This window comes from Carcharodon carcharias, chromosome 4 (assembly GCF_017639515.1).
Source record: "Carcharodon carcharias isolate sCarCar2 chromosome 4, sCarCar2.pri, whole genome shotgun sequence".
Taxonomy (NCBI): Eukaryota; Metazoa; Chordata; class Chondrichthyes; order Lamniformes; family Lamnidae; genus Carcharodon; species Carcharodon carcharias.
The window spans coordinates 15,601,208-15,613,062 of record NC_054470.1 but is presented as its reverse complement, the minus strand read 5'-3'; the positions used below and the strand labels follow the sequence as shown (position 1 = coordinate 15,613,062).

The 11,855-nt window shown below is 48.5% G+C and overlaps 1 protein-coding gene across 1 annotated transcript in view; it reads left to right on the top strand.

Moving 5' to 3' along the window:
- The first annotated feature begins 494 nt into the window (after positions 1 to 494).
- LOC121277359 (centrosomal protein of 120 kDa) overlaps positions 495 to 11,855 on the top strand; it is a 126,232-nt gene continuing 114,871 nt past the window's right edge. The window contains exons 1-3 of the mRNA XM_041186736.1: positions 495 to 683; positions 6,960 to 7,116; positions 9,915 to 10,029. Of these exons, the coding sequence (XP_041042670.1) occupies positions 632 to 683; positions 6,960 to 7,116; positions 9,915 to 10,029 (324 nt within the window). The 5' untranslated portion in view covers positions 495 to 631. The remainder of the gene's footprint in view (positions 684 to 6,959; positions 7,117 to 9,914; positions 10,030 to 11,855) is intronic.

Sequence of the window (11,855 nt, the reverse complement as noted above, 5' to 3'; positions counted from 1 at the left end):
CAGAGGTACAGGAAAGTGGCACACAACCACCTTTTCAAGGACAATTAGTGATGAGAAACAAATACTGGCCCTGCCAGGAAAATCCCACATTCCACATGAATGAATAAAAAAAAAATCCTGTGAGCGGCATAGAGCCAGAGAAAACAACTCCTGGATTGCTGCGCAAGTTAGCCCTATTTTAACCCAACACAAACAGGTGGGTTTTGAATGAGTTAAAATTATTTTCTGTGCATGTGCAGTCTCCTGAAGTTGCTGTTAGTTTTAGTGGAGTAAGAATGGTGAACAGAGGCTCAGATTTTCACTTTGGTTTACCCAATGGAGTGAGGATGGGAGTTGCGCTCTGGTGATCACAGTGGAGCGAGGAGGGGAGTTGCGCTCTGGTGATCACGTTGCGATGTGGACCTGGCCTCTTGTTGTTCCCTGGCGGTCCTGCAGGTGACGCTGTCGGGAACCTGTTGCTTCCGGTCCGCTGGCGGCGGCCGTTGCAACCGGAAGTTGATTTCTTTGAACGGGGCGGCGGTAAAAGATGATGGAGAAGCGGGGAGAAGCCGTTCAAAGAGCGGGGCTGAGGGGCAGGAGCAGGAGGAGGAGAGCGCGGAGCCGGGCCTGAGACACTCACTCAACCGCTAACATGGGCTCCAGGGCGGAGCAGCAGCTGCTGATTGTAGTTTCCGTCCTGGAAGGTAAACCCGACCCGAGAGAGAGAGAGGCAGAGACCCGGGCCCGGGACCTCCCCCACCCTCCCCTCCCCCATGATCAACCCGGGGGCCCCCCTCTCCCGCTGTCACCCCCGGGAACCCCCCCACCCCCCCCCCCCCATGATCAACCCGAACCCGGGGGCCCCCCCCTCTCCCGCTGTCACCCCCGGGAACCCCCTCCCCCTCCCCCATGATCAACCCGAACCCGGGGGCCCCCCCCTCTCCCGCTGTCACCCCCGGGACCCCCCCCACCCCCCCCCCCCATGATCAACCCGGGGGCCCCCCCTCTCCCGCTGTCACCCCCGGGACCCCCCCACCCCCCCCCCCATGATCAACCCGGGGGCCCCCCCTCTCCTGCTGTCACCCCCGGGACCCCCCCACCCCCCCCCCCCATGATCAACCCGGGGGCCCCCCTCTCCCGCTGTCACCCCCGGGACCCCCCCACCCCCCCCCCCCATGATCAACCCGGGGGCCCCCCTCTCCCGCTGTCACCCCCGGGACCCCCCCACCCCCCCCCCCCATGATCAACCCGGGGGCCCCCCCTCTCCCGCTGTCACCCCCGGGACCCCCCCACCCCCCCCCCCATGATCAACCCGGGGGCCCCCCCTCTCCCGCTGTCACCCCCGGGAACCCCCTCCCCCTCCCCCATGATCAACCCGGGGGCCCCCCTCTCCCGCTGTCACCCCCGGGACCCCCCCCCCCTCTCCCCCATGATCAACCCGGGGGCCCCCCCTCTCCCGCTGTCACCCCCGGGAGCCCCCTCCCCCTCCCCCTCCCCCATGATCAACCCGGGGGCCCCCCCTCTCCCGCTGTCACCCCCGGGACCCCCCCCCCCCCCCGCGCGATCACCCCGGGACCTCCCCCTCCCCCATGATCATCCCGGGACCAGGATCATTTCCCCCTCACCCCCCAGGAACTCTCCCACCCCTCCAATGATCACCCCGGGACCCCCCCTCCCCCCGGGACCAGGATCATTCCCCCCCCCCCCCCCCCCAAGATCACCCCGGGACTCCCCCCTCTCCCGCTGTCACCCCCGGGAGCCCCCCCCCCCCCCCCCCCCGCGATCACCCCCAGGATCTCCCCCCTCCCTCCCCCCGGGACCAGGATTCCCCTCCTCCCCCTCCCCCCCATGATCACCCCGGGATCTCCCCCCCCCCCCCCCCGGGACCAGGATCATCCCCCCCTCCCCCCGGGACCAGGATCATCCCCCCCTCCCCCCGGGACCAGGATCATCCCCCCCTCCCCCCCCCCCCCCGGGACCAGGATCATCCCCCCCTCCCCCCCCCCCCCGGGACCAGGATCAACCCCCCCCCCTCCCCCATGATCACCCCCCCCCTCCCCCATGATCACCCCGGGACCCACCCCCTCCTCCCGGGACCAGGATCATTCCCCCCCCCCCCCCCCCCCCCAAGATCACCCCGGGACTCCCCCCTCTCCCGCTGTCACCCCCGGGAGCCCCCCGGCCCCCCCCCCCCCCTGCGATCACCCCCAGGATCTCTCCGCCCCCCCCCCCCCCCCCCCTTCCCTCCCCCCGGGACCAGGATTCCCCTCCTCCCCCTCCCCCCCAAGATCACCCCGGGACTCCCCCCTCTCCCGCTGTCACCCCCGGGAGCCCCCCGGCCCCCCCCCCCCCCTGCGATCACCCCCAGGATCTCTCCCCCACCCCCCCCCCCCCCCCCTTCCCTCCCCCCGGGACCAGGATTCCCCTCCTCCCCCTCCCCCCCATGATCACCCCGGGACCTCCCCCCCTCCCCCATGATCACCCCGGGACCCACCCCCTCCTCCCGCGATCACCCCCGAGAACTCTCCCAACGCGATCACCCCCGGGATCCCTCTCCCCACCCGGGATCACCGCAACGCCCAGGCCCGGGATCGCCTGATCCCCGGGATCATTGTATCCCAGGACATGGGTCCACGCTGTGCGCAGCTACCCTGTGTGATCAGCCGAGTCTTGTAATGCGGTATTTCTTCAATCGGCCTCCCATGTATCCTCTCCCTGTCTGTCAGATGTAAATTATGGGAAGGTTTCTGCTTCTGTGCCATAGGACTTGGTTTGCAAGTGGACCTGCGACTCTTAACTTTGGCAGTGTTGACCGGTGATTAAAGACCTGAAGGGATTGCTTGTGAGAGAACAACGTGCTGTTAGTTTTCACTTTAGGTCAACAGGGCTTCGTGTTGAATTTGTGGATGTCGTGTACAGTACAGCCACATATTTGTGTCATTTTTTTAATTCCTTAGAATTCTGAAAATGTACTTCAGAGTAACGATCATTGCCATCTTCATGTGTGGTCCAGCAGTTTGGACTAAAAGCAAATTTTGAGAAACAGTAATGTTTTATTTCAATTTCCTACGAAAAGAACCAAGTAACACTGGGGTACAGTTGACAAAAATGATTGCGAGCATCCTTCCTTTAAATTCTATTCTGTACCTAAAATTACACTGACCTGTTGTGGTATATGACTGCCTCTCTCAAAATAACAAGCATTCTTAAAATATATTCTTTAATTTTCTGCTACTTTACCAGTTACACAATTAGTAGTAAACATTTTGAATGCTACCAGTGTTCCTCATCAAGTGGAGGTTTGAATGGGTACCTCAGCTGTGCAGTGATTGTTGTACATTGTGTTGGCCTATAAAATGGTAGGAGGTTATGTTACTTGTCGCGTGTTTTTTTTTGGTGTTTGGGGACAGGGTGTTGAGGAGGTTCAAGGGAAAGTTAAATCAGAATGTAAAGGAGAATATCGAGTGGCCCTACACTGTAAAGCCTGAAGTGGATTTGTGGGCTGGGTTGGAGGGGGGATGACTGAAGGAATTTGGAATCTTTCAGGTAGCTTTGCTGAATTAGACTGAATTTGACTGAAGCATTTCTGATCTTTGTGATGTAAGGTTACTGTTGCAAAATTGAGTGTTAATGATGCAGTAAACCAGTAAACGGGTATCTTTAAGGTGATACTTGTGCAGCACAAAAACATTTACTTTCATTTGAGGCAGCTTTAGGGGTTCGTCGTTGGCATAGTTACTTACAGACGATACAAACCATATTTATTTTTTACAAAGGCAACTATATGAGTTTCTTTGTTTAGCCACTTCATGTATTTGCTTCAACTTTGTGGGAGTTCTGTGGCTATAGACAAAGTTGAGCAATCCCACAACCAACGGATTAGATCGAAGCTCTGCAGTCCTACCACAACCAGTCCTGAATGGTGGTGGACAACTAGACAACTACTTTTAAATGGAGGCTCCACAAACATTCCCATCCTCATTGATTGGGGAGCCCAGCACATCAGTGTAAAAGATAACGTTGAAGCATTTGCACCAATTTTCAGCCAGAATTGCTGAGTCTTCTCCTGAGGTCCCCAGCATCACAGATGCCAGTCTTCAGCCAATTTGATTCACTCCATGTGCTATCAAGAAACAGTTGAAGGCACTAGATACTGCAAAGGCTATGAGTGCTGAAACATCCTGGCAATTATACTGAAGACTTGTTCTCCAGAACTAGCTGCGCTCATAGCCAAGCTGTTCCAGTATAGCTACAACACTGGCATCTATCCGACAGTGTGGAAAATTGCCCAGGTATGTCCTATCCACAAAAGCAGGACAAGTCCAATCCGCTTAATTAGCACTTGATCAGTCTACTCTCAATTATCAGCAAAGTGATGGAAGGCAGCACTGATATTGCTGTTAAGCGGCACTTTCGCAGCAATAGCCTGCTTACTGCTGCTCAGCTTGGGATCTACTGGAGCCACTCAGCTCCAGACCTCATTACAGCCTTGGTCCAAACATGGACAGAAGAACTGAATTCAAGCTGTGAGGTGGGAGTGACTGCCCTTGGCAGCAAGGCAGTATTTGACTGAGTGTGGCATCAAGGAGCCCGAACAAAATGGAAGTCAATGGGAATCAGGGAGAAAGCTGTCCACTGGTCAGAGTCACACCTTGCACAAAGGAAGATGGTTGTGATTGTTGGAAGCCAATCATCTCAGTCCTAGCACCCTGCTACAAGAGTTACGCCAAGACCTGTTGTGTCCTCAGCTCAACCAACTTTGGCTGCTTCACCTCCCCTCTATCATAATTTCAGAAGTGGAGATCTTCACAGATGATTGCATAGTGTCATTTGCATCTCCTTAGATACTGTAGCAGTCTGTGTCCACAGCAACAAGACCTGGATAATGTTCAGGCTTGGGCTGATTAGCAGCAAGTAACATTCACCCACAAAAGTAGCAGGCAATGACCATATCCAATAAGAGAAAATCTAATCATCTCCCTTTGACATTTCAGCATTGTTGAATCCTCTATAGTCAATATTCTGGAGTTACCATTGACCGGAAACTGAATTGGAAAAGCCACATAAGTACTGTCGTTACAAGAACAGGTCCGAGACTGGGAATTATTCATTTGGTAACTTTCCTTCTGACACTCCAAAGCTTGCCCACCATGTACAAGGCATAAGAAAAGGGTGGGATGGAATGTTCTCCACTTGCCTGGATGGTTGCAGATCCAACAGCAGCTACTTGACAACATCCAGGAAAAAACAACCTGCTTGACTGGCACCCCATTCACCACCTTAAACATTCACTCCCTCCAGCACTGGTGAACAGTGGCAGCAGTGTGTAGTATCTACAAGCTGCACTGCAGCAACTCACTAAGGCTCCTTCGACAGCACCTTCCAAACTTGTGACCTTTACCCCTAGAAGGACAAGGGCAGCAGATATATGGGAACACCGCCACCTGTAAGTTCCTGTCCAAGCCACACACCATCCTGACTTGGAAATATATTGTTCCTTCACAGTCATGGGACCAAAAGATCTGGAACACCCTCTCTCCCGAATAGCATTGTGGGTATACCCACACCAGATGGACTGCAGCTGTCCAAGAAGGTAGCTCATCACCACCTTGAGGGAAATTAGGGAATACGAACAAATGAATTAGGAGCAGGAGTAGGCCACTCAGCCCCTTGAGCCTGCGCCACCATTCAGTAAGATCCTGACTGTAACCTCAACTCCACATTTCCTCATACCTCCCATAACTTTTAACCCTCTTGCTTATCAAGAATCTATCTACCTTTGCCTTAAGAATATTCAAAGACTCTGCTTCCACTGCCTTTTCAGGATGAGAGCTCCAAAGACTCATGACCCTCCAAGAGAATGGCAATAAATACTGGCCTAGCCAGCGATGCTCACTTCCTGTGAACAAAAAAAATCTTCCCCCAGTTTTGATGTCAGATACAAGTCTATATGCAATGACAATGTTTCAATACTTTGCAAAAGTAGCTGATTCCCATTTGGGTCTGAACAGCAAATGTTGTTAGGTCATTACAGTCCAATCTAATCTTGTCATCAGATGTCCACACACACACTCCGCTGCACTGATAGCAATCAGAAGTGGGAAACTTTGTTGCTTTCCACACTTTGCTCCTTTTTTAGGCTGTGATATTATGAAGTTTCCTCCATCACTAATTGAGATATTGCCATGCCAAAATAAACCGGGAAATTAACCTATGATCTTCCTGTTTTGTAAGGCTCAGTAATATATTGCATTGTGCACTTGTCTAATGAGTACTTTTTCCTCTTGATGGAGACTATTTTTATTTGTTTGAAACTGGTGACTGCTGAAAAAGTCATTGAGAACTGATCTGCAGAAGTTACTGATACCAACATTGTCATAAAATCTAATAACGTGATAATGCAGTATTCCTGGCATTCCAGTGATACTGTTAATTTAGTTACAGTAACTTCAAACCAGTTCCCAGATGTTTTTGCGGACACTTCAAATGTTTTAAAAATCCAGAAGAAATGGGTTTAAAGGGTCATGGTTATAATTGTTTTGAGCTTGATGTGTGCACATCTATGTCATATAACTTCTTTAAATACAGTGGTAGGATTGGATTTTGCAGTGAGTTAGACAGACTTTTTCCTCTGGGACCTGGGCTCAAGTTGCTTGTCAGATAAGTCTCTTTGCTCTGCTGTTAGTCAAGACCTATTGAGGGATGAGTTTGGTCAGTTTAATCAGTTCCAAGTGAATATGGGTAGGCAGCTTAAAGTTGTTTCTAAATAGCACCTACAGCCGACAATAAATTGCAAATTGGGCATGGTGTTTAATCATTGCAATGCGTGACTCCGAAGAGATTCAATCATATGCGATCAAATTGCTAATTATATATTGAGTCCTCTGCTCCAAAAGGTTGAACACTGCTGCATTTGGTCTCTGAGTTAATTGTAAATCTAAAAATCTTTTAACGTTGGTCTTGTTGGCTGTCTGCATTAGGGCGACATTTTCCAAAACGTCATCGGCACAAAATTGTGGTAGAAGCTCGGTTTGATGGAGAGTTGCTGGCCACAGACCCAGTTGACCACAAAAGTCAGCCTGATTTTGTTACAGAACTTGCCTGGGAACTTGACAGAAGATCATTATATCAGCACAGGTATGGTATTAATAATTTGCTTTTATCTTAGTGTTAAATTGACTGCCACTTCTCTTCCAAGAATGCCTACCTTGAAGAAGTACTGCTCTTCTCTCTGACAGGATTTCCGTTTGTCCCTTTTGACCTGTTCACCTTCAATGCTTTCCATTTCTCTCCTGGTGTTTGGCAAGGCGTTTACTAAAACTCGCTTTTAGAGTCATATTTCCTTCCTCAGTGACTGTCTCTATCTCCAATTTACCCCACGTGGATTTCAACTGAAGTTCCATCCCTCATGTTTTGAACCCACCCAGGATTACAGGTATCTCCGGGACATACAACGCTCCCTGGTCTGCTGTTCTCCGCGCATCCTGAGATCCACACTCAGTGCCATGCGCCGCCATATGAACACATTCGAGCTGTCCTCCCAGCAGCACCGACTCACCCTATCTCTAAGCTGTCCTTGCCCCCAGTTTCATTTTATTCTTCGTCTCATTTGATGCCTTAACAAGAAACTTTGTCTCTTTCTTTCAGGTGCAAAGGAACGCAAGCTCCAACAACTCATCGACACCAACCCCCATCCAGGACCCTCCACCCCTGCTCGTCCCTCTGACCCCATCCCATCTTCTAATCCCAGCCCTTGCCGTGTATTCACCATATCCCCTGACCTTCCCCTCTCTGATGGTGAACGTTCAGTACTCAGCAAAGGACTCAGTTTCATACCCTGACACCCTCACCTCAATGATTTTCGGGTCGGCACAATGCTGAACTCTTCTTCCGCCGCCTTTGTCTGCATGCTCACTTCTTTAGGCAGGAGTCCTCCCCCTGTTCAACGGATCCTTTTACTTGCCTCCAATATTCTCCCTCCACCTGGACCCCTCCCTCTGGATTCTTACCTGCTCTTGATCTTTTCATTGAGAACTGTCGGCGTGACATCAGTCATCTCAATTTCTCTGCTCCTCTTACCCACCCTAACCTATCTCTTTTGAATTTGCCACACTCCGTTCTCTTAGGTCCAATCCTGACTTTGTCATTAAACCTGCTGACAAGGGTGGTGCTGTTGTTGCCTGGCGCACTGATCTCTACCTTGCAGAGGCTGAGCGTCAGCTCACAGACACTTTTTCCTACCTCCCTCTGGATCACGACCTCACCACTGAACATCAAGCCATTGTTTCCAGGACTGTCACTGACCTCCTCTCCTCTGGAGATCTCCAGAGCATCCAACCTTATAGTCTCCCAACCTCAGTCGGCCTGCTTCTACCTCCAACCCATGTCTTCCTTCTTCCTTAACCGAGGTTTTCCACCCACCGTGGTTGACAGGGCCCTCAACCATGTCTGGCCCATCTCCCGCGCATCCGCCCTCACACCTTCCTCTCCCTCTCAGAACCATGATAGGGTCCCCCTTGTCCTCACTTATCACCCCACCAGTCTCAGCATTCAAAGGATCATCCTCTGCCATTTCCGCCAACTCCAGCATGATGCCGCCACCAAACACATCTTCCCTTCACCCCCCCGTCGGCATTCTGTAGGGGCTCTTCCCTCCAGAACACCGTGGTCCACTCCTCCATCACCCCCTACACCTCAATCCCCTCCCACGGCACCTTCCCATGCAACTGCAGAAAGTGCAACACCTGCCCCTTTACTTCCCTACTCCTCACCGTCCAAGGGCCCAAACACTCCTTTCAAGTGAAGCAGCACTTCACTTGCACTCCCCTCAATTTAGTCTACTGCATTCGCTGCTGCCAATGCGGTCTCCTCTACATTGGAGAGACCAAACGCAAACTGGGTGACCGCTTTGTGGAACACCTTCGGCCTGTCTGCAAGCATGACCCAGATCTCCCTGTCGCTTGCCATTTTAACACACCACCCTGTTCTCATGCCCACATGTCCATCCTTGGCCTGTTACAATGTTCCAGTGAAGCTCAATGCAAACTGGAGGAACAGCACCTCATCTTCCGATTAAGCACTTTACAGCCTTCTGGACTTAATCTGAAGTTGTTGAACTCAATGTTATGAACTCTGTCCTCCATCCCCACCCCTTTTTTCTAATAATTTATATATTTTTTAAATATATTTTTCTTTTCCCACCTATTTCTATTATTATTTAAAAATTTATTTCCATCCATTGTTTTATCTTCACCTTTTAGCTTATTTCGATCCCTTCCCCCTACCCCACCCCAACTAAGGGCACCTGTCACTTGCTCGTCCTGCTTTCTACCCTTAATGTCACCATTAGCACATCCTTTAGCTAATATCACCACCGTCTACACCCCTTTGTCCTTTTGTCTATGACATCTTTGGCAATCTTCTTTGCCTCCACCTATCACTGGCCCTCTATCCAGCTACACCTGTCCCACCCCCCTCAAACGGCTTATATTTCACCTCATTTCTGTTTTTGTTTAGTTCTGATGAAGAGTCATACGGACTCGAAACGTTAACTCTGTCTTCCTCTCCACAGGTGCTGTCAGACCTGCTGAGTTTTTCCAGCCATTTTTGTTTTTGTTATAGTATTAATAAAATTGTTTTGGTAAGGGATGTTTAATAAAACAAACTCTTTAATTGAAATGAAAGTTAGGTTTCTCCATTGTTAGGCCTGTATTACTTTTATTTGAACTGTGCGAGATGAAAGAAGGTGATTGAACACACAATTCTTCCCATTGCTGAACGTTTATGCATTTCAGGGACTTTGGATGGTTTAGGTAGTATTCTATGTACTGATGAAAATGTATATGTATTAAACTGTGATACTGTCTATATTTCATTTATTTTAGCTTAAACAAACCATGAAGCTTGTCTAATAAAGGTGTATGTTTCCTTTGTAGATTACAACGCACACCCATCAAGCTATATTGTTATGCAATAGATTCTCTGTCATTAGCAAAGGAGTCTGTGGGCTATATAATTTTGGATTTGAGATCTGTTCAAGAGACTAAACAGGTGTGTTGGCTTGTGTTCTCTCAGTATTCAAGATGCAGAAGAAATGGTTCAAAGTGTGCTAAACATTTTAAATCACATGGGCTTTGTCATCTGGCATTTTTACTTGTTAATAGCAAAATACTGTGGACGCTGGAAATATGAAAAACTCAGCAGGTCTGGCAGCATCTGTGGAAAGGGAAACAGTTAGGTTTTTGAGCCCATATGACTGAAGAAGAGTCATAAGGACTCGAAACGATAACTGTTTCTCTCTCTACGGATGCTGCCAGACCTGGTGAGTTTTTCCAGCATTTTCTGCTTTTACTTGTTAACAATGGTGTTTTCCTCCAAATAAGTCATGAGGACAAAACTAAATATGTTGTACAAGAGGCATAAGAATATCGCTCACATTTTTTGCTTGTGAATGTAGAGTTGAAGTTCCAGTCTAGATTTTTTTTTAAATCAGTGGTGCCTGTCTTGAAGTAATATGGCCATGCCTCAGTTCAAGCACTAAATTAATTTCAGCTCTGGAATAATTAGAAAGCAACCTGTCAAATATTCATTCTGGAGACTGATATAATTGCACAAAAGGATAGGTTACAGAAATTTGGAAACGAACATACATTATGTGGATTGCCTAGAGAAGCTGGAATTGTTGTCCTTGGGGCAGAGAAAATTAATTGGAGATTTAATAGAGGTGTTCAAAATTACATGGAGTGCTGATAGTGTGAGCAGGAAGAAATTGTTTTGACTGACAGGAGGTACGGTAACCAGTGGGCACAGGTTTAAGTAATCAGTAAAAAGACCAGAGGGGGTATGTGGAGAATTTATTTTATGCAGTGTATTGTTATGATATAGAGTGCACTATCTGAGAGTGTGGTGGAAGGATATCCAATAGTAATTTTCAAAAGGGAATTGCTAAGTACTTGAAGAGGATAAATTGCAGAGTTGTGGTCAAAGAGCAGGGATGTGGGACTATTGGATAGCTCTTTGAAAGAGCTGGCATAGAGAGACAAGTGATTTTCTGTGCTGCATGATTCTACAAAAGACAAAAAGAGAACAAAGGGCAAGTAATTCTATTTTAAAAAAACAAACTATTTGCTACTCTATTTATAGAACTGACAAAAAGAGGTAACATTAAATATCAAATGCTTGTAATTGGAGTTAGCTGAGCGATGAGGTAAAGATTTTCATTTACTTGTAATTGATGACAGTATACATTTACCACTATTTAGCAGATTGTGTCTAGTTTTTATGTTGTCACTTCTAAAAATGCCTCCAAGAATTGAAATGTTTTAATGTTTTTATTCTGCAACTGCTTGTGTGCAACCAGGTTTTAAATTCCTATTTTTGATACCAGATTTATTGGGCTATGATTTCACCTTAAATTGTGGCTCTATCCATCATGCAGTACCCTACAAATATGACACTTCCATTAATCAAGTTCAAGCTTCAATTACATTTTTGAAATGCAGTGATTCTTTTCATCTAACCTTTGAATCTATAATAATGGTTAGGAGATTGGAAATGATAGTTTAGGAACATGCCCACTTGTGTCATGCCAATGATGTGTGTTTAGAAGAGTGTTCCAGCATAAAATGTTGCAAGTACTTTCCTTTAAAAATAATTACAACTGAGGGTACCTTCTTAAATTGGAAACTTTTTAAAAAGCTCACCATGGAGTAGCTGCCCTTGTTAATGGCAGTGCGATCTTTGTATTTCTATGCCAGATGTGGAAAAATATTTTATTACTACCTGTATCAAGACTGCTATTGTGTGATGGAATCTCATCTTTAATTACCTAACTTTGGATATGTAAGGATGATAGCAACTGTAGGAAGCCACTATTT